This window comes from Poecile atricapillus, chromosome Z (genome assembly GCF_030490865.1).
Source record: "Poecile atricapillus isolate bPoeAtr1 chromosome Z, bPoeAtr1.hap1, whole genome shotgun sequence".
Lineage (NCBI taxonomy): Eukaryota > Metazoa > Chordata > Aves > Passeriformes > Paridae > Poecile > Poecile atricapillus.
In genome coordinates this window covers 101,639,919-101,663,104 of record NC_081289.1, presented here as the reverse complement: position 1 = coordinate 101,663,104, position 23,186 = coordinate 101,639,919, and the positions used below count along the sequence as shown (strand labels likewise).

At 44.6% G+C, this 23,186-nt stretch overlaps 1 protein-coding gene across 7 annotated transcripts in view; it reads left to right on the top strand.

Annotated features, from left to right (window-relative positions):
* Window positions 1–23,186, top strand: part of PSD3 (pleckstrin and Sec7 domain containing 3) — a 119,122-nt gene that overhangs the window by 47,692 nt on the left and 48,244 nt on the right. For 6 of the 7 annotated variants that reach the window (XM_058865130.1, XM_058865129.1, XM_058865131.1 and 3 more), the window contains 3 exons: window positions 4,167–4,279; window positions 6,933–6,991; window positions 10,995–11,084. In XM_058865130.1, coding sequence (XP_058721113.1) covers window positions 4,167–4,279; window positions 6,933–6,991; window positions 10,995–11,084 — 262 coding nt within the window. Of the gene's footprint in view, window positions 1–4,166; window positions 4,280–6,932; window positions 6,992–10,994; window positions 11,085–22,707; window positions 22,952–23,186 lie in introns of those variants that run through there. The other variant, XM_058865135.1, reaches the window with a different exon arrangement.

Here is a 23,186-nt window from a genome sequence, read left to right as displayed (position 1 = left end):
GGATTGTCTCACTCTGCTCTCTACTGGGGCAAACTCATCTCAAGTGCTGGGGCCAGTTCTGGTCCCTTCAATATAAGAAAGATAGGAAGCTACTAGAAAGTACCTGAAGAAGGGCTGCAAAGATGGTGAAAGGCCTGGAGGGGAAGCCAAAGAAGAATTCCGACTCAGTTCTTTCTGGGGTGCCATGCTGCCACAGAAGTTGCATCTCAAGGCCAGGATGGTGTTTTGGGCCCTGGTGTGGGGCCTGGGGTTCATCTCCAGACATCCAGGTTGTTTCCACTGTTGTAAGCATACAGTGCTTGCCTTGGTGGGTGTGCAGCAGTGTGATGTAACCAATTTGCCAGACTGCCCCATATTTGTATTTCAACCATCACCCACCATACCAGAGAGGCCTTACCCTCTTGGCCTGCTTGGTCACAGCGCATGTTTCAGTTATGGGTAACTGGGAGGTGGTGTCCATGGGGAAGTCCACCCCTTGATCACTAGCCCACATGTATGTTGCATCTCTCTTCTCTGATGACCTGAGGCATCTTGAGCTCACTGAGACAGAAGTAATTTGCTCTTACACTGCCAGTCCAGATTAACCTGAGACGCTTTAATCTTGGTGGCCTGATCCACCTCTCCATCGTTGTGATGTTCTTCAGTAGCCTAACTCCTGGGCACATGTGTATCTCATGATGTACTTCTACAGCCAGCTTCTCTACCAGGGAAGCAATTTCCTGTCACGATTCATCAGCCCAGGCTGGTTTTCCTCTACACTGCCAATTGGCCTTTTTTTATCAGTCCAGCCATCCCAACAAAGCGTTTGCCACCATCCACAAGCCAGTGTAGAGGGAGATTGCTGGCCGTTTGCCTCATTCAGTGATACCTGAAGACAGCTGGATGGCTTTCAGCTCTTCAGCCTGACTCGATCCACCTTGTCCTTCAGTAGCTTCTGTGACTTGTCTTATAGGGTTCTCTACAGCTGCTTTCCATTTTTGAGTTGTCCCTGTGATACATAAGGAATTGTCAGTAAAGACAGTGTATTCCTTTTTAGGTAACTGACTGTATGGTGGGGTCTCCTCAGCATGTGTAATCTTCTCCTGCGATGATGATAGTCTGAAATTTTCACCTTCAGGCCAATTAGTGATGATTTTCAAGATCGCTGGGTGATTGGGGTTTCCTGTTCAAGCTTGCTGTGTGGTCAGAGTAATCCAGTTACTCCATAGTGGCATGATGTGTTGCAGGGACTGTCTCTTTGAGTATCCAGCCCATTGCTGGCAGCTGGGATGCCAGGAGGAGCTGTGCTTCAGTGCCAATCACTTCTGAGAGGTCCAACCCTTCATAACTTGCCAGTGTCTCTGTTTCAGTGGGGGTATAGCTGGCCTCATATCATTTTTATGTTGTAATGTTTGTATTCCCAACTCCAGAACATCAGGGGTCATCATCTAGTCTCCATGTGTACCTTTCGCCAGCAACTCCAGGAGGGACCATTCTTCCTGGCTGCACTGTGGAGCATATTTTTTTTACATCTTGTAATGTCTTGACTGGCTACTGCATAAGCAGTCTCTTGTTTAATTTGTTCAAAATCTTATTATTGTTCAGGACCCTGCTTGAAATTGTTCTTCTTTGGGGTCATGTGACAGAGAGGTTTTACAATCTGACTGTAATCTGAAATCTGCATCCTTCAAAAACCCACAGTGTCTGGAAAACCTTTTCACAGGAAAAACCTGTGTTTCCTTCTTGCTGGTTGGTGGGACATAGCTCCTGTTCCATTGACTGTGACCATTGCAATCTAATAACGTCCATCTTGCCATTTTACTCCTAAAAACTTGGGCAGGTCCCTTGACCTTACTTTGCTGTGTGGCAAAACCAGCCTTCAGGAGGATTTAGATAGTCTTCTCCCCTTTCTCAAAAACTCCTGCTGTGTTGCCCTGCATGATCGTGTTGTCAGTATATTTCAAGTATTCTAGGACCTCACCCTTTTCCTCACTTTCTTTCCCAGTGCAGTCTGGATTAGTCTAGGATAAATAATGGGGTTCTGTTTCCACCCCTGGGTGTGTAAGTTCCAGGTACATGTCACACCCCTCCTGGTAGAAAACTGAGGCCTGCACCCTGTTGCTAAAGGAATGGAGGAAAACATGTTAGCAGTGTTGATGGTGACACCACTTCACTGCTTTGGACTCCAGCTCATACTAAAGTCCCAGGATGTTGGGTGCAGTGGCACTCAGTGGTGGTATGACTTCATTCAGGCCATGATATTCTGTTGCTCCCTGGGCTTACACACTGACCATACAGGACTGTTAAAGGGTGAATAAGTCTTGCTGACCACTCCCTGGCTTTCCAGTTCACGGATCATCTCATGGATGGGAGTCACAGAGTCCCAGGTTGTGCAGTATTGTCGATGGTGCGGTGATGTGGTAGTGACTGTACCTGCTGTTCTTCGACCTTCAGCAGTCCCAAGGCAGAGGGGTCCTCTGAGAGACCAGGCAAGGTATTCAGCTGTCTCATTTCCTCTGTGTCCCCAACAGTTATTCTAAAAATTCTAACAATGCCTTTTTGGGTCTTAGAAATACCATCTTTTGAGGCAGTCTATGCCAAGGATGCATGAGGCCTCTGGGCCAGTCAAGTGGGGAGTTTTTGCCATTCATTTCCAGTCATGCTCTCTCTACCTTCCAGTGCAGTCACTGTAGGGATCCATTTAGCAACCCAGAAGGAGATGGATTCTATTCCCACATATCTTGATGGCATCAGGGTACATCATGTGCTGGTGGGAACTAAAGCCTTACACTCCTGTGTGTCTGGTGTGCCAGGGCACTGGATCCACACAGTCCAATAGATCTGATGGTCCCTTTCTTCTACCTGGCTGGGGCCTCTGTAGTTCTAGTAATAGTACATGTTGCTCATTTCTTGTAAATATGAGCTGGAGGTCCCTTCAAGAGAATCAGAAGTAACATCAGCCCTTATATTAAAAATGAACTCTGTCCTGGCCAGAAACAGGACAGGAGCACAAAGTAGGAAGGACAGAGAAACTCTGTGAAGATTCACTTGTATCTACTTGTGAATTGGATTATTTGCAATACATTACATGTGAAATTAAGTTATTACCAGGCAGATCACACTCTGTGTGGGTGTGAGATTGTTGCAAGTGCAGCCTGTCTCTGACCTTACATCAGAGAGAAGTTTAACATTGAAGTTTATGCATCAAGACTAGATAGATGTGAATGTTCCAGCAATATATTCCATTCCTTGCGGATCTGGTGTTTCCTTCTCATGGGATGTTTAAAAATAGTCTGTTAGACAGTCATTCTGTATGTCTTCTTTAGATCCAGAAGTTCTGTGTTTTCAGTATTTTCTTAGAAACATCCTGATAAATGACTGCAGAAGGTCATCTTTGGCTGTGACACGCATTTTTCTAGTGGGGAAGAACAGCAATGTGGTTAAGAGGAGGGGTGATCAAGTAGGAGAATAGAAGTGAAAGGTGTGTGTCCTCCCCATTTCTCTGCATGGGCTTGCTGGCTATATCCAGTGAGTGTGCCCAGATGTGCAGCAGCCCTGCACCCTGGGCTCTCATGAGCAAGAACCTCAGGAGGGCCAAGTTACTTCTGCTGTGGAAGCTCAGTGGGAGATGTTGCAACTCTTCTGCCCTTTTGCTCAGATATTTTCTGCGGGAGTCACACTCCTCCCAGACTGATGTGGTCCTGGCCACTCTGATAGGGGACCACACATTTGGTGTTAGCCATGACTGCTGTGCACTTGCTTGACTTCATCACCTGGAGTAGCTTCTCTGATTAGTACCAATGAGGTAAAGTTAAAAGGTGCAGGGATCGTGGGCAATTAGAAGAGAATAGGGAACATCCTGGATATCTTACCATGCAAAAAACCCACATGTTCCAATTCCTTGCCCAAAGAAAAAAAAATTAAAAAGTAAGAACGGCTCTTTCAAATAGTGGCATTATTTATTATTCTGTGGCTGAGATTGGTGGTAATTTAAATCTTCCTTCATTTACTGTAATGTTGGAGTTAAGTATACGCGGAATGATAGCCCAGCTCCCTAGAAAGGCTTCTTGGAACTGAATGTGTGCTTACATACTTCTTGCTGTGATGTGTGCTTTGCTCTTTGCACTGTGTGAAGCAAAAAGAGATTTATTACCTTAATTTCACTTTTTTTTCCATTGCCCTTTTAGGAGTTTCTTTAAAGCTTTTTCGCTTATTGGAGAAACTCAGGAACGTGAGAGGGTTTTAATCCACTTCTCCAGCAGATATTACCAGTGCAACCCAAATGCCATTTCTTCTCAAGGTAACTTTGTTTCTGATACTGAAGTCTTTGCTTGTTGCTGTCTCCTTTCATTCTCACCTCCAATAGCCCATATGGTGCATGGCAGGAAAATGAAGCTATGTGGGTATTGTATCACACTTTAGAGACTGTCTCTGGTAAGCATCGAAACCCTCAGCAGGAAAGGTATTTAGACCACCTCAGTATAAATCCTCAGTTGTGACACCTCCAGATTTGTCCACTGTTGTAGTTTGTGGTCTCGCTGGCTTCGGTGTGTGGGTACTTCTACTTGAGCTCATGTGCATAAAAATAGGTCCCATGTTAGGTGGAAGAGAGGCTGTTCACTTTCTGTGCTCCATTCAGTGCTTGTGTCTGCATGCACTGGCATCAAGCATGCCAGTTCTTGCCAGTTGTGGGGGTGAATTTTGGGTGCTGTAGCCAGACCTTGGCACAGTTTCATCTTGACTAGCTAACATCAGTCAGAGCACTCCTCCTTGCCAATGTTTTCAGTCAGTTTGGAAATAGATGATGGAAACAAACAAGAACATAGATCAAACCTGAGAAGACTGGGACTGCAGAAGAGGACAAACTGTCTGTTGGCGTAAACTGCTGTGTTCAGCCAGACATGCTGGCAGAGTCTTGTGGCCCTGTGATAGCAGCACACACTGATTACACACTGAAGGAGGAGGTTGAAAAAGAAGGCAGTGGGTTTAGCTGCACCTTTATTTTCATGTGTAAGTGAGAAAGAGCTTAAGAGGAGTAAGACGGGATCTGCTTCTGTGCTGTCTCTGTCCTCTGCCTATTGCCTTTTTTATTTCAAGACTCTGTAGGCAGTCAGGTAGAACAAGTGCATCATGTCCAGAGTGAAATAGTGACTTGCCTGATGATGTGGCCTGCCTTCCTCTAGTCCAGGGTGCAAGAGGGAAGTTGTGACTTTGGACCCTGATTAAATGTTTAAATCCTCCACGCTTAACCCAGAACTTTAGTACTATGTGCGGTTTGGGCACCACAATATAAGACTATCAGAAGGTATCCTGAAAAAGGATATGAAGGTGGAGAAGAATCTAGGGGGGAAGCCAGATGGGGAGCAGTGAGATCACAAAGTTTGCAGAGCCTGGAGAAGAGGAGCCTGAGGGGAGACCGCATTACAGTCAACATCTTCCTCACGAGGAAGGAGGAAGGGCTCGCCCTGATCTCTGTGGTGACCAGTGATAGGAGCTAAGGGAATGGCCTGTAGTTGTGTCAGCAGAGGTTTAGGCTGGACGTTAGAGAGGGGTTCTTCTCCCGGGGGGTGGTTGGGCTCCCCAGGGACGTGGTCACAGCACCAGCCTGGAAGAGCTCAAGAAGTGTTTGGACACTGCTCTCAATCACATGCTGTGATTCTTAGGGATATCCTGTGCAGAGCCAGAGCTGAACTTTAGAGGCTTCCCCTTCTCCATGATCCTTGTAGGGCAACTTCTAAACTTGCTTGGAAAATTTGTTCAAAAAGGGCTTAAAGTACTACTACTTTTCCTGAGGTGGGCACAAAGAAGAACTTGACAAAAGTTCCCAGAATGGTCGCAACCAAACTTTCCTAGCAAACCTTAGAAGTTAGGAATTTAGCAGAATTTAAAAAAAAACATTCAGTCAAAATAAAGCCTTTCACAGAGCACTGACTTAGCAAACTTTACTTATTCAACCTTAATTACCCATATTTCAGAAAATGGAAATTAGGAGTAGAAAAAAATAAAAAGAGACAAAAAGAGTGAGAAACAAGATTTAGCTACTGCCTTGGATCCTTGTGTTTCAGCTGCCATAAAATCCAAGGACAAGAGGGACACAATCACACATCCTGGGGCCTGCTCTGGCTTCCTGTGGCAGACTTTTCTTCCAGGGGACCTTCCAGTCATCTGGCCACCCCAGGGTTTGACTGAGGCTCCAGGGCAGGGTATGGGATGTTGCTTTTAGTGTCCCAGTGATTGGTGGCAGTTCTGAGCTAGAGGCTCCAGAGAGTGGGGTGTGGAGCAGTGCACCATCCCATTTTCTGCAGAACTCTTCCCCCTACAGACATATTTCAGTTGTTTTGAGCCAGTAATTATTTTCTTCAGTCTCCCAGTCCTCTAACTCTATTCCATGGTTCTATGAATGTGGATTATTGCTGAAGACCTTGGCCACAAAACCAGCTTAGAAACCCCTGGAGTGCTCTCTATCCAATGTGGAGCCAAGGCAGCATAAATAACTGACTGTGCTTCTCCAAAATTAGGTCTAATTAAGCTCAGAATGAGGACTGAGCCAGAGGGGGAGAAAAACAGGATACCCTGCTGCACCCACTCTTTGCACAAGAATGAATGTATCTTAATTTTTCCTTTCTGCACGGAAGTAAATGAAGAAGGTGTTGAATCGGACTATAATATTGGCATTAGCAAGCTAAGAGTGATAGCGTGATTTCCTGTCTTGCTTGTCTCATCCATGGGCGTTACGAGACAGTTTTGACAGTTACTAAAAGATGAAAGAAAGACTGTTCTGGTTTGGTAGCTGTGTGATGACCTCATTGTTCATTTATTTAATTATGTGTATTCTTGATAAAACAGATTCTTATAAAGGGAACAGACTCACTTAGTCTATGAGTCTCAGTTTCACCTCCTTAAAGGTCCAGATGTGGTTTTGCATGTGACTCTGGTTATTTCTCTTTCTGCAGATGGAGTTCACTGTCTCACGTGTGCCATGATGCTGCTGAACACAGACCTTCATGGCCATGTGAGTATGCACAGCTTTGTGTAGACTACTCCTATCTACACCATGCTGGGACGGGGTGGTCTTGGTGGCAGTCCCTGTGCCTGTGGCCTTCTTCTAAAGCCCCTGCAGACAGCAAACAGTGAGAAGGCTGCACTCCTAGGCTGTTGTCCTGGGCAGGCCGTTCCAGCATGTCTTGATCACTCATGTATAAGCTGGCATTGTGCCTGGCATTGCCATAATGTTTGAGCATACTCCCTGTCCTCAGGCCTGTCTTTCTGGTGTGCTTACCATGCTTTCTGCAGCCTGCCCTGACTGGAGAGCTGTGTCTGATATTGACTTCCCATTTACAGTAGGTACAAACATGTGGGAAGGCAGAATAAAGATGGGAGATGAAGAAGTTCTGGGAAGGCCACAAAGGGAAGGTGGTGTTTGCAGGCATTCAGTTGCAGGGGGCAGAGCTGGTGGAAGCAGAATTTTGCCCAAATGATGAATGTACTCAGAGCCAAGAGAATGGAGGGGGGATGTGGGCATGCTGAGTGGTAGCCCTGTGTTCCTGCACTGCACACCCACTGCCTGTGTGGGTGAAATAGTATTCTGGTTTGAGTCCTCTTGGGCTGCTGCAGGATACCAGCAGCCTTAGGATGGGTATTTCAGCACCCATGGTTTGAGAGCATACACCTGCTATGCAAGGTATTCCCATGCTGATGGGAAGCTTCCTTTGCCCTGCAGTTAGGATGGAATGTGTAAAAACACAGGAAGCATGGCATGATAGTGTGCAAAAGCAGTGGCTTCAGCCAAGTGGCTCTGGGGCTTCTCTCTGGCCCTCCACTGCACTTGCAAGGGCTCTTACAGGAGGGTGTTCCTCGGGAACTGTTAGACATTAAGGGTGTTGGGCAGCAGGACATGGAGGCACCCTGGGTCTGATTAATGGGCTGCTTTAGACCCCGCAGAGGTACACAGATAATAAAACCAAGACTTGAGTATTCACAAGGAGTTCTGAGACCCACCTCCCATTAACTGAATGCCTTTGTCTGGAGGTTATGGAAGCAGGAGGGAGTAGGGAGTTGTGAATAATTTTTTTCTACGAAGGCTTAGCTTTCCCTACTGAAGGGTGTGTCAGTCATGTGAGTGTGAGCAGAGGGTACAGGAATGTGCCCCAGTTTGTCTCTTGGCACACACATGGCTTCTCTTGAGCACACCTGTGTGTTTCTGCACAGGTATCCTGTGGGAACTGAGTGGTCAAATAAGAGATTTTTAGGCTTCAGGCATTAGCTTGAGCCTGTGCGAAACTAAGTCACAGAACCTTTTCGCTCTGGCCTGAGAAATCATAAGAAGGAATACAAACAGTCCTTGGAGAGGGAAAACAACATATGCAGGTGTTGTTTGGATCCTTGTCGTTTACTTGCAAGAAACAGTCAAGGGGTGGTGTTCCTAATTGTCCGGAGATGGTGATGTGTTGGTTTAATGACCGGTGAGAGGTTTACCTTTTTGGACCTTCTTGGAACTGTCTATAAAAGAGGATTTAGAAGAATAAAACTTGCTCTCTTTTGCAACCAAGCTAGTACAAGAGTTGTACTTGCACTGTTCCTAATGTAGTGGGACAGTATCCCACTCCCCTGAGTGGTGAGCAGTCTGGGGCTCCTGCTTTACAGGCTACTTGGCCTCACAGTCCAAGGAGGGAGACCAAACAATGGTCACATATCAGCATGACAGCAATTCCCATTGCTCCCTGTGATGCTTTAGTGGGCCCTACAGTCTTCAGTAGGTACTGGAATAAATGACCCATCATTGCTGCTGCTGACTCTGGTTGTCGCAGTGTGTAACTTTGGAGGCTTATCCCACTGACAGTTGGCAGTGTGTTGTTATGTATATGCAGCTGTAGTATTTGCCAGACTTCTGCTTGTATTATGTCCATGAGTGTGTCATCATGTTCCCTCCAGCCCCTCTGATTTCCTCTAATTTTGGTCTTCCTCTTACTGCTTTACATTTTTCCACATAGGTGGTAAGTTTGGCATTTTTGACTTGGAATGCAGCCCATGCAAATATGCCTAATTGCCTGTTTCCTAGCAAAGATATTGCTTTGCCCCATTCTTGCCAGTATTCTGCTAGAGCAGGAAGCACATGAGTCACAGGGCCTGTCTATACACTGAGCTCTATTTGTTACTGACATACTGATCGTAAGCACAGGCGTTTCTGTTTCAGTCAGCTCCACTGCTTTTAGGGCTGTAATGCAGCTGCTCTGCCTTCAGTTTACTTGCCTTTAAGTCTTTCAGACAAACTCTTACTTATCCCCTTTATATTCCCTGTCTTGCCACACTTCTGTTTGTAACTAAACAGTTTTTGCTTGGTATGTCTTGGAAATGCACGCTTGCTTCTCTGCGCAGAGGTCATCACCCACAAAAGTGCTAGAGAGTTTTAAGGTATCTCTAGACCACCAGGCACATCTTCTGGAACCTCTGTGGCACTGTATGGAGATGTTAGCTTTGGTCCTGCAGTAAAACAGCCATTTTTCTGCAGTGCCAGATTGCTGTTGGTTTTGGTCAGCATGGAGAAGCTACAAACTGCTGTATGGAGGAAACAAATAGAAATAGGCTGAAGTTGCAGAGAGAAAGGAAAGCACTTGTAAGTCTACTAGACCAGCTCCAGCCTGCATCTGAAGACTGAAGTTATGAGTTGTGTTCTATAAGCTTTGCAACCACAGAGCCCGAGTTACAGACCGTCTATGTTGTCAGGAGCCATCCTGTTGTGGGCTGCCATGACTTGTTCCAGGGTTACTGCTTACCTGCTTTCTGTGGGTTTGTGCTGGCCGTAGGCTATGGGATCTTTATTGGCTAGATGAGGCTGATGGTCAAGATTTGGTGGTTTTCCTGGTCATACATTATGGAAGGGAAATGGAGGATATGCACTTTTTGCTTTCATGTAACTCTTAACATTGAATGATCAGTAATCCAACTGGTCTTCCTTGAGCTCCAGTCCTCGGGTCCCTTAATTTGGGATCCTGCTCCTAGCCCAAGACAAAGTTCACACAGAGTTCTTCTATTGCATTTCTACAGACAAAGCATGCCCTGACAGTGGAAAAGTCTTCACTTCTATCTCCTGACTAACAGTGGTGCTATCCTCAAAGATACCATGACCATCACAGAGCCCTGTTTTCCCCTCTGTCTATAGCATGTTTCACCGCTCATCTCAGGCTGCTTTCCTTTTCTCAGATGTCTTTGGTGTCCTTTTTCATCAATGCAGTGTTGTAATTGTTGCCCACTCACAAGGCTCCCCACATGCTAAGCAGGGGCCTTCTTGCACCTGGGGGACCAAGTACAGGCACTTTCTGAGGGATCACGGAGATGAGGATTCAAGAGTAGTTTAGGGCAGCCTCAAATCTCTGGATGTAGTTCAGCTCCTCCACAGATGTGCAGGAGCAGCCAAACTGGTCCTTTCCATTTGTGGCTTATTTGGGCAACTTCTAGTCAGAGACTTAGGCAGGAAGAGAGGAAAGAAGTGAGACTGTGGAAGTGTCAAAGTGGCCTTAGCTTGTGAATCAGAAAAGGTAATGGCCACGCCTGGGCATCGCACTCCAACTCAGGGCAGTTGCCACTGAAAGGCAGCATTGGAAATTATAAGAGAAGGGTCTAGAAAGGGCCTCAGTCACGTGTTTCCTGGTGCCCCACAGCAGATTTAAGTAGACCTTTTCCATCAGAGACTGGTAGAGCTTCTAGAGACATGGGGATATAAGGCACCATGCAAATACCAGAGATCTTCATCATTGTCCTTTTTATTACCTCCAGTATTAAGCTGTTTTTTTTGGGGGTGGTGTGAGTGAGCCTTTGGGTGCAAAAGTATTTTTCCTTTTCTAGCTATCTGCATACAAGGATGCTAATCTATGAGTAATCTCATGAATGCGTTCTTAGTGCTGCCTGCCTTGGGCTTAAAGGAGAGCAGGAAGATGCATTTAATCTGATGTTGCTTGTTCCTGTCATTTTGGAAAGCAGCAGGAATATGATGTTGTGTTTCTCTGACACTCTTTCAGAACATTGGGAAAAAGATGACCTGCCAAGAGTTCATTGCTAACCTCCAGGGGATGAACGATGGCAAAGACTTCCCGAGAGGGCTCTTGAAGGTAAGGAATTAACTGCAGAATGTGGGTTTCATTTTTAGTGAAAGATGGTTCAAAACAGAACACCCATCTTGTATTTTCTGAATCTTAATTGTCGAACATGACAAGTGATGGGCATGTTTCTCCTCCCAGAACACACATAATATATATAATGTTTATTCTCTTGTTTTCCCTCTTGTCTTCACTTGATAGTGAAGGAGACTCTCTGCAGCACAGAGGGGTGAAACTGAGCTGCAGCAGGTCTTGCCCCAGAGATGTGTGCCTTGTAAACTCATGTGGTCATGCCAACCCAGAGCGCTGTCTCCTGATTACAGCAGACAGAAGCAGCCAGTTGGCTCAGAATGCAAATACATAAAGGCTAAGCAGGATCTCTGTGTACAATCTGGAAGGCGTGTGTGTTTTTTCATCAAAGGTGCTTTGGGGTATTCACATTAGAGCTGGAGATGTAATTTCAGATTATAATGTGCTGTCTGGCACAGGCAGCATTGCTTCAGCTTTTGTTCATTAAGTTAGTGCCAGGAGTTAATCTGAAGAATGGGGGAAGAGGCTGAACAGACAAACCTTGTTTTATTGTCAGTAATAATGGGAATGTTTCGCTTCTTTTTTGTCTGATTGCTAGCATGAAACAGCACTTTGTTTAAATAAAGACAGGTGCGCATACACTGGAGTTCATAATTTATTTATTTTTTTGTAACGGAAATAAAAATAAGAGGCTTCCACATCTGAGAGCTGACCCAATACCTATTGAAGCAAACCAAATGAGTTGCCATCTCTTCCATAGGTTTTGTGTCAGGACTATTTTGAAATACAGATGTGCCTGCATAGTTGAAAGCAGCAGAGTTTGTCTTCTAGTATTGGTAATTTCTTCATTTTCATAATTTTCTTCAGGGAACTTTTTGTTGGGCCTCCTGTTTCAGTTCTCACTAAGCAATTGGGAATATAAACTCAACCCCCCTTTATTTTAGATTTAATGTATTTAATTTTTGAATCTGTGTATCTGTCAGCAGCCACACTTAAATTATTTTTTCCCCCAAGGAATCTCATTTCTTCGTTTGCCATAGAGGGATGTGTTGAGATTAATTTGCAGGCTAATTACAGCCCTTACTGAATAAATAGATCTCCAGACTGTGTTTAAATAAGCTGAATGTACTGACAAGAGACTTCCACTGGTGCTCACCTGCTGTTTATTTTTCTGCTAACAGAATTATGCAGTTGGGGCTGTACCTTGGTGTTTAGTGCTCACCTGGTAATGCTATGGATGTCTGACTCTTCATCCAAAGCAAATACCAGGGCTCAGGATTTTTTGGATGCAGACAGATGGAAGAAGTTTGGTATTGGTGTTCCACTTTGCTTAAGGCTTTCTCCCCTTTTCTGTGTGCTGCCTTGATGTCAAGGGACAGAGATGGCACCCAGCTTTGGTTTCTCATCTGGCTTGTCTGAAGATTTGATGAACTGACCCTTTTTTTTTAATTTATCAGTGGAGTGGAGTGGAGTGAGTACAAGTAATTGTGCTGCTGTGTCACAGCAGCCATGCTGCCACTTCATGTGCAATTACAAAGATTTAGCAGGAATTAATTTTTGCATTGGTCTCAACAAATTAAGTTCACAGCACTCTGCTTCAGCACAGCACCAAAGTGCATGTGGCTTGCTGCTGCACTAGCTGTGTAGCCACTGAGCATGGGTGAGGCTGCAGGCCTTCTCCCTGCATCCTTGTCCAGCCACCTGGGAGAGGAGGAGCGGTTTCCACAGGGTGGCAGTGTGTCCCTGTGGGAGTGAGGTCCTGAGCATCCGCTGGTGACTAATGCAGACCTGTGAGGAAGTAACAGGCCTTTTCTGCCTCTGCAGTCTCCCCATGTTCTCCTCGTGGCCCTGCTGCACCCTTCTATGAAGCTCTGCAACTCTACTGAGCCCCAGAGCAAAGCTGAGCAGTGCTGGAGGGGAAGAAAAGCCAGGTAGAGCTGAGTGTTCATCCAGGGCTTTGAAGATCTGTGTAGCATTTACTGTGGATCCAGTTCCCAGAGTCAGGGATGCAAATGTGAATGCTTTGGCTATCCAGGACAGCTGGCTGACAGGCATCAGTCAAATGTTGCCTTCAGTCAGTCCCTTCACCCTGAGTGTAGAATATGGCCCCAAGGGTTTTGTCTGTCTAGGAGAATAGCACATCAAGGGCCTGCCATCGACACGTGAGGAGGAACACACTTCTGTGTGATCATCCTCAGAAAACTTGGGACATTAGATCAAGTTACTCCTTTCTTTCACATCTGTGGGGGAGCTATCTCTATGTTTTAGTAAGTTTTTTTCCAGCAATGAGAACACTTCTGGTACAAACCACAAGGCCTTCATGATGTGGTTTTCTGTGTGTCACTGGTTGTGCTTTGAGAACAAATATTTCACTCTGGTTTGAAAGTAGAAATGAGAAATGTTAATAAGATCTTTCTCACCTTGTGTCTTGCAGTCTGTTCATTTAGCATTGAAAATTCTGCTTTTGTACACCTGTCTGCACAAAGACAGGTTTCATTGCCTTTCCTTTTTCCTCACTCCTTTAGTCAGATCTGAGGTTGTTTTTAAAGTTGGGACCCATAAAAACAAACACATCAAACTGTGATTAAAAGTGCACTTCTCTGCATGGGGTCTGCTTGTAGTATATATGTAGAAAGGGAAGCGATGGCTAGGATCTCACTCCTTGGAAAGCAAACAAAATCAGTGTGACTTTTTGGCAGTGTCAAGAACCTCATGATTACAATGTAGGAGTCGTTTCTTTCACATGCTCACACCATCTTTAATCTGCTGTAGTGATACCATCTTCACAGTGATAGGCTAAGGAATTGTACTGTGTGACTGTAGCCTTCGTCAAAGCTGGGCTTTACAAGATTTTCTGGGATGAGGAGGAGATTGGCTTGGAAAGATTGTATGGCCTAACTTTAGCCATACATTCTTGCTTAAATTCCTGAGAGCAGTGTGGTCCCCACAAATGAAGTGCTGGTATGGTGCTGGCCACAATGTTTTCCTTTTGTCAGCTTGAGACAAGGTGTGTGGGAGTCCTCTCCAGGAAGGTGGCAGTAACAAGGCCTTTCACATGTAAGGAAAGAAAATGTCTTCTGTGGTCCACCGAGAGCCTGCAAGAAGCTATAACTCAAGAAATGGATCCCCGTTTTTGCTAGGCAGTGTTCTGGGAGGGGTACTCTGTTGTTAGGCTGTGTGCAAAGTACCACCTGTCTTGTGTAAGTAAATGTCCTCTGTATTTACAGTGTCAAATACACCTCATTCATGGAATCATGGGCATCACCCACCCTCTGACATGGGCTGACTGGTAGCAGTGCTGCCCCATGATACGACCACTGGATGTGCTGTCATACCTGGCTGTGTATCTTTTGGTAGGAGGTGATAGCTCTTCCCTGACCTATTATACCATCAAGGAATCTCCATCATGCTGAGGTACCTGGGATGCTCTTCAGGGACTTGGCTAGACTCATCCTGTCAGAGGCTGCTGATGGAGGTATGATGCCAAGCTTGCTTAAAGGGTCTGCTTTTTCTCAAAGGCTGTTTTTTGAGTAGGCCTTTTCTCCTGCAGAAGCACTGTAATGAAGTGACCAAATTAACTTGGAGTTGCTGGTGCTGAACTCTTGTGAAGAGCCAGTCTTGATCAGAATTCCTGGTATATGCAATTTCGTATAAAAGCTGCAAAGTAGGGTTTATCTCATGTTGCTGGCAGTTCCCTGCACTTTAATTAAGGGATTTTTTTGCTACTGTCTTTCTGCCTCCTCTCTCTCTTCCCTTCTTTTTTTAATTCCCTTTGAAAGCCCTCCAATGCAAGCACTCAATTTAAAGAGAGTTAGTGGCATCTTAGTTCATCCATTCCAATGATTTCAGGTATTTAGCGGGGAGAATGAGCATCAGGTGTCTAACTTCTCCCTGCACAGCCTCAGCCCCCCTTTATGGAGAGGAACTCATACTAATTGGACTGCTGTGTGCACCCTAATTGCTCTCATCAGCAGTCTCTGTACTTCATCCATTTTGTGGCTTTTTGGCAAGAAATTCCCACCTTCGAGGGAATGAAAGTGGGGGGATGAGAGCATGTGACAGCAGCATGCAAGAATGGCCCCAGGAGGATCACATGGAATGCTCTAACACCCTGCAGCAGAGGGCAGAGGAGGGAGAGGACCAAGTGTCTTTGCTCCATTGAATAAGACAGAGCTCTGCCTCCTTGTTTCTTCCCCAAAATAAAGTTTTTTCTTTTAAAAATACTTTTGTTGGAAATAGAATTTTGGGCCATTTCTTATCTGTATGAAGTAGGTCTGTTTTGGAAGGCCCCTTTCAGCTGCTAGGAGACAACAGAGTCCAGTCTGGCAGTATGAAAGTTAGGGAATGCAGGATGAAATCATTAATCCTGGTCTTAAACAGTTGTTTGTGAAAGCATACTTTCCCTTCACTCTCAGAGCAGCCACAGATCTGTAATGACTGTAGGGAGCAACTGGCTTGTTTCCACTCTTCTCCATCCTTGCTGAGAACCTTCCTGCCATGATAACCTTTGTCTCCCGCAACCTGGAGTTTTTTGGGTGTTGTCATTTGTCCTATTCAAGAGCAGTAACCATTTAAAGCATGTCTGTGCAGAACTGAGAATTGGACCAGGTTATGATGGTGTGTCTATTGCTTTGTGTCCCTTGAATTACAGAGATTCCTGACACCTTCCTGACCTGTTGAAAGTCAAATATATTTTCTTTTTGCATTTCAGGAACTTACCTCAGTGCATATAAAAAGAAAAAGTCTATAATCTATGTATTTTTTCTCAAGTCAAATAAACCCAGATACTGAGTTGAAGAAAAACTCATAGTAGCAAAAGCCTAATACCAGTTGTGTGTCTGAGCAGGGAAAGCAGAACTTTAAACAAGGCTTAGAATATAAAAGTTTTTGAAGGTGATCCAAGAATTAGGATTGCTTTGCATAGTCTAGGGGTAGTACAAGGGATTCCTTGTATTACTAGGAAGCAGGCTGGATTTCAGGATGGACGGACCTGTTCTGCTTTGACAATCTGCATTTCTCTGAATTATTTTTGCTCCTTCAACCTTTCACCTCCTTACTTTCCAATTGTTATTCAAAAGATCTCACCTAGCCTGCCAGGCTTTTGTGTCAGCAAGGAATGAAACCCTAGCAGAGTCAGCTAAGAATTTCCATTGCTACTGGCTGCAATTACGTGGCTCAATACCAGCCTCATAATGAACATTTGGGGGGTTAATTTTCATCAGTGGAGGCAAGTTGTCTGTAGTGTCTTGTCCAGGTGGATTGGACAAGGAAATTATTTGATGTTTAGCTTCTCTAGCCTGTAAGATAGCTAAGACTGTCACTTATCTTCTACTGTAACTGAAATTCATATCAGGTCCCAAGGATGAATGTCATCTGTCAAGTGTGGAGGATACAAACTGGTAGTCTTCAGGAATTATGCACTCTATAGGAATTATGCCGCTTTAAAAGAGGAATTTTATGCTCTTTTCAGACTGGGAATTCTCTAATACAATGTCACACATACATTTTAGTCCCTATGACATATTACTCCCACCTCCATGTAGGTAGAAAACAAATTCTGAAAAACATTCTTTGATCTTACACCCACTGATCTGCTTGAAATTTAAGTTCTGTGCTGCATCTCAAGGGAAGGAGGAGTAGGAATATAATTTATACCATATTTAAAAAAAAAAAAAAAGCAGAAGGAGAGAGAATATTCCTTCCACCAGCTTTAGGACTATTGCTGTATAAATCTTTGGTCTTCCTTCCTTCTGTTTGTTGCCACACTTTTCAAATAGCATTGGACTATTCTCTCTCTGACCCAGTCAGACGATTTTCTTTCAAAGAAGAGTATTAGGCTGCTCCTTAAATTCAGTTTTTTCATTTTTTTTTTCTTCTTTTCTGTGATGTTAAGTGGAATATTTAGTTTCCTTCTGAGGTCACACTTTCTTGGATGATTAAGTATTCACAAGATGCTTGTACAAATATGGGGCAGATCCAAGGCACCAGTTTTCTGTCTTGTTGACAGATGGGTTCTGGAAGGTGTCAAGAGAGGTGGGAAGGATTTCACCTGCTTTTGGGGAAAGGTAGATGAACATGACTCCATAGGTAGATGGAATTTTGGAGGAAAGGGATGTCAAAGGCTATGCCTATTTTCCCCCTTTCATAGTGCAATGCATACAGCCACAGGTGACACCCACTTGAAACCTGTGTGGGTCTTAGAGTGGCCTCAGTTTCCTTCCTCTCCCTCTCTTCTCCCACTTCTCCCTGTTGTCCCTCCTCCCTTTCTTTTTGCCCCATTCCTTTTGCCCTCTTCCTTCTTTCGCCCACTTCCTCTCCCCCCCACTTCTTTGTCTTCTGCTTCCTTTTCCTCTTTTAATTTTTGTTGATGTTGTGTTTGCTGTTTGAGTCAGAGAGGTGCCTTGGAGGGTGAATGTTTTTCTTTTTTATTTTTTTTTTTAATGCAGATCTCTGGGGTGAGTGGCTTATTTCAATGACAATTGTTGACAATTGACAATGTCAATTTAGTTGACACTAAACATGCTCACTGCAGGGACAGAGATTGCAGCTGATCTGAGATAGCTTGTAGACTTTGCATCACTTCTTAAATCACTTCCTATGGGTTTCTGTCACACCTGTGCAGAATTTCAGGGTTTTGATTATTTTATGGATTTGTTCCAAGTGCTGCTGTTTTCTGTAGCTACATCTGTCAGCTTTAACTTAAGGAACTCGGTGGTCTGTGTTAGTCTGCCTACTGTATGGCTCACTTAATTTCTGTGAGCTCTGTTGACAGCAGATGATAATTCCTTAAAGGAGGAATTCAAGAAGAGGAACTTTTCCCCTTGGATACTGTAGTGCTTTGTCAGGAAGTAAAACAACTAGTCTGTGAAACAGCTGCTCTCAAATTTGCTGCATGGAGCATGAAGATGGCTGAAGGCATCTCTTCACTTGCAGTGCAGGATAACATGGTGCATGATTTCTTTGCATCCCTGTTATTATCCAATGACTTGTTTTCATTAAACATGTGATCTATCATTCTGAGCAGGGCACTTACCTTAGGTGTGGTTTCTTTTGGCACAAGATGCAGTGTGGATCCCAGATATACAGTGATACAAGGATTCATTTGATCTTCCACCAGTCGTTGTGGTTTTGTCATTCTGTTCACTTCTAGGTGCTTATTGATGTAAAAAGTCAGTTGTAAGGACTTGTGCTGTGACCGTGAGCTGCTGGTTGTGGATGCTCTTTAAGCCTTCTTCTCATGTAACATAAACCAGAGATAGCTCAGTTGCCCTTATGCGGTCATCCATCATTCTCCCACCATTCCAGCTGTTACCCTGCTAGGATTTCTATTGACCTGGTTGCTTGTGCATGTAGAAATGAAGTGGTTGCTCTAGTATTTCTGTTCTTCACAGGAGACATTTAAATTTAATCTTCATTGTCAGCTTCCCCTAGTCAGCAAACCTCAGAAATTGTTATCTTAGTATTACAGGAATTTTAGTGTTGATTAGTTTTAAGCTCTAGTTCTGTAGCCATTATGTAAGAGTAGCTTATCCATCAGAATTAACTTTCCCTTTCCTTCCTGTTTTGGAAAGAAGGAAAGATGAAGGACGAAGGAAAGATTTAATGTTGTTTATTTAACAAACAGCATTTAGTGTCAGCATTAAATAATTCTGCCTTTCTGTGCTACAGAAGTATGTTACTGGGTTTTGAGGATATATTTTAAGTAATTGATATGCATGTGTTTGTATATTTTAAGTAATTGATATGCCTGTGTTTATGTATTTTGTCAGCTTGTGTTGCTTGTATTTGTCATTTACATCAGGCTTAAATGATGCTAATGGATTCTTGTGACTTTGTTTGATTACACTGGAGATCCTTAGAAAAAGTAATATGGTCCTTAGGTTTGCACCTGAAAAGCCAATATTGAATTTTACTTTGAAGTCTGCAGTTTTTCTTCTTGTGTTGTTGATTTGCTGAATGACATTAGGAAGACCAAGCAAGGACTGAGTACGTTTTGCCTCCCAGAGAAATTTGACTGGTGGGAGGAACAGATGGGAAAGAGCTTGTTAAAGGGTAAGTTGGAGCAGCTGCCCATTTCCTCTATGGGTGATGGGGTCTGACATAGTGCCTTGTGACAAGAGAAAAGCTTTTGTATGGTTTTAAAAGGATGAGATGGAAGGAATAGAGACTCTGGTTTTCTGCTCCTGCATCTATTTTGACCCAAAGTATAAAATTTTCCTGCTGGTTTATAGTTCTTTAGAGGAACTGATAGGGAGGGTCCCTATATAGTTTCAAAGTCCTTTCGGTCACTGCATTGACCAAATTATTAAACAAAGGGAATTAAACAAAGATTTACATTCAGCCCTTTTCCTACCACCTCTTTGCTGATCTCTGTAGAAAAGGGAGATCCTGAATTCTTAACACACTTGGAGGGTCCCCTGGGTGTAGTCAGCTCTAATTTTTCTGATACTGCACAGCTATTTCAGCCCCTCTTTAAAAACGTCTCTTCTATCCCCCTATTTATGTTAACAAAGAAACTCAGAAATCCCTGTTGCTCAGTTACAGGCATAAATCAATCCTGTGTGCATACTAATTTCTAAAATGGTGGGTCTTCGGTGTTGAAGCATGGTCTTCCCCCAGAATAACAATCAGTGTGTACACAGAACACTGGCTCAGTCAGGAGTACAAGATTGTATTATCACTTGCAGGTAAAAATCAGGGACACTGGTGAAATCTAAACTGAATCCCCAATCTGAAGATACTTAAGGCTTCAAATGCATGATCTCAGGAGGCTGTCTTTGGGAGAGTGTGTGCTGAGAAGTGTTTTTATATTCAATACTCTATTGAAAAAAAGAAGAAAGAATATTCTGTCATCCTTGGAGTTTTGGACTGCTGCAGCAATACACTTGTTCCTTTCTGAAGTAAGGTTCCTGTCCTACCTGAGGATCTGCTAACTTCATCTCAGAGAATGCTAGATGAACTGCTGCAATTAGGCAGCAGTGATGGTGCTGTGGGCAACAGAAGAGAAATATTGCTTTGATTCAGTCTAGCTTGTGTTTAATAATAAAATTGCTCTTTATAATTGACACTGGCCTAGGTCTGTGTGTGATATTTAGGTAGTATAATTATTTCAGATGTGTTGAGGGTGCTTGGGGAGTTGGCCTTATAAATCCGAGAGCAAGAATAATCTGCTAGGCAGGGGGCTGCTAGGATAGAGAGTGATTTGTGGCCATTTACATAGCACCTGTCAGGACCTGCTGCTTAGCTCATCTGGAGTGGTTTGACTGCAGTGCAAATTTCCTCTAAGAAGAGATTTTCTTTGAAAAGCTTTCCCACAAGCAGTGGATAATTTCATCTGGGTTAAGTAACATAAAACCTTTTTTGCGAAGTGGCAGAAGTAACTCAGAGCATGATTACTGTCAGAGAAGAAGGTTCCTTTCAGTTATCCTCTAGCAATGACAGGTTTGTATAAAAAAGGAGCACATTTGGGATTTGATCTTAATGTATGAGGTAGAGATGGGCTTGCTAGATCTGACTGTTGTGGAAATGAAAATGTATTTTTCTTGTTGGCCAGAAGGGAAGATATATGTGCCTCAAGCAGGACGGAGGCAGAATCTGTAAGGAATCAGAAGTTTCCTACCCCAGGGACAGTTTTTGTATTGATATTTAGGTAAGCTGTTCCCTGTTCCACTGACTGCGGTCCTTCGGCAGGGTCCACACAGTCTGTGGGAAGGATATCCACCTTGTAGCATCCTTGGGGGCAACATGAGCAAAGGGTTAATGCTATCAAAAAGGCTGCTGCATGCTGGGGAGACAGCAGCATCTTTCATGAGCAGAAATGTGCCGAGGACCATCATATGGCTGTCTAGCCATTTGCCCTGTAAGGATGTAAATTCCTGATTGCAAGAGACTGAGAAGATGTAACTAGGAGAAAAGTCCACTCAGTTCATATGCATCTTATTTACCCCTGGGTGCTGCTGGGCGCATGACATGGAATAAGCAAACTCTCCTGCTTTCAATGGCTTGGCAGACACGGAACGCGACTCAGATGTGAATGGAGATTGGAGCCTCTTCATGCAGCTTTTGACTGCCTGATGTATCTCAGCACGGGATATTCACCTCAGCATGCCAGAGCAGCACCACCTCATTGCTGCCTTCATGCACAGACTTGCTCCCTGTGTGTCTTGGTGTGAGTGGGATGAGAGCCCTTGTGTCCTCCCACAACCCAACACCACTGCGGCTGTCCTTGCCCTGCCTGGTGATATGGTGGTATGAGGCAGGTTGCTGAACCTGGTGTTAGCCTTGCTGCAGAGTCTTCGTGCTCCTTGTGCACCCTCTGCACAAACTGTTTGCCTTTTCTGGGTTTGGGACAATGTCCCCATTGTCCACTTTTGCCTTGCTGCTCACACAAAGCTGCTCCCCCTGTCCAGTATGTGTCAGCAGCTGTCACAATCCTTTGCTGAGCAGAGTAGAGCACAGCAATCTCTCTCTCTCTCTCTCTCACATTGGAGCGCGTTGCCATGGCAATGCACAGTCTGCTGCACTCTGGGTCTCCAGGAGCCAGAAATGATGGTGCTTTTGCAACATTGAGGTAAACATCTCTCTTTTCCTGTATTTAGTGCATCCATCCTCCGTAAGAGTACCAGCTCCTTTTGGCATCAGCCTCCCCTTGTCCCCTGCACGAAGGCAGGTGGCTCCAGGCACAGAGATCGTGCCACTGGAGCCAGGTTCTTGTGGGTTGGAGTGGTGCCTCTGGCAGTGGTAGTGGCCCTCCCATCAGTAGAGGGTGTATGGGTTTGCCATAAGGGCGAAACAGGGTGCCACTCGCGAGCTGCATAATTTTGGAGTCGGCCACTGGAACATACGGTTTACATGTGTAGGGGTACGACTACAGCTCTCCTGGCTGCCTAGTGGGGAGATGAGTCCCTAGCTGCTTGTTCACAACTCTGCTGCTGGTTTGCACTGATCACCTTGGGAAAGTCATCTCTTTTCCCCTAAGCCCCTTTTAGAGTGTGAAAGTGGTCTTGCTCTCTCTTGCACCTTGGGAAGGCACCCTGAGGACTCTGGCTAGTGAGTGCAAACACTGAGAGTTGTGGAAAATTGCTGATTTCCTCTCTGGGGCTTGCCAGTACTTTGTCATCGTGCTGTGGGTTTTCACTCGTTTCTCTGGTACTTTGAGAATCCATCAGTATTTCTCACATCCAGAAGCCTGTAGCTGGCAGGTGATTGAAGACTCTTTATACATAGTTCTTTGTTATTTCAGGCAGTAATGAGCATGGCAGGTTGTTGCAGGCAGGGAAGTGTGGCCGCGTGAACTGAAAATGAATATCTTGCTTGATCTGCTGGCATTTGTTCCAGCATCTTTCTCTCCACCTCTCTCCCTCTCACTGTTGGTGTGTGTATGAAGGGGGAGTTGATGCTGGAGAGGGGAGTGGAGCAGAGCAGGGGAGGAGTTTCTATCAGCCACTTCTTTTTTTTTTTTTTTTTTTTTTTTTTCTCCCATCCAGTGACGTGAGCAATGCCTGGAACAATCAGGCTGGCTCCAAACACTGTGCCTGAAGATGCTGGAGAAAACAGCCTAGTGTGCTTTAAGCAAACACTGATTGCTTGAGCCTGGGCTCTCCAGTTGTAACCTTTTCCAGTTCCTCTGCAGGGGATTGGGAAGTTTCATTAGCTTTCTTCTTTCCCATCCCATACACTCACTTTCGGAAATGATTGGAGTTAACAGTGTTCAGAGCACCAGCAAAGTCCGGGTGAGAGCCACAGGTTCGGTGAAATACTCCCGTGAAGAATCTCTCTGGCGGCAGTCCCATCGGTCAAAATCTATGAAAATCTCCAACTCCTCTGAATTTTCTACTAAAGAAAGCAAGGTAAATCACTCAATATTAGCAGTGTCTGCTTGGTTAGGCATGGGGTTAGTGTTGTGAAAAGGTTATGCTTTACAGAATTTTAGAGCTCTGGATGATCTGCAGTGATCACAGAATTGCTGTCAGGTCATGAAAAAAAATCTCTGCATTTCAGGAGAGACCTGAAGGTGAAAGAGCTCTGGTGTTATAATGATCAGGTCTTAGTTGAATGCCCTGTCACTGAGCTTGGTGCAATAGT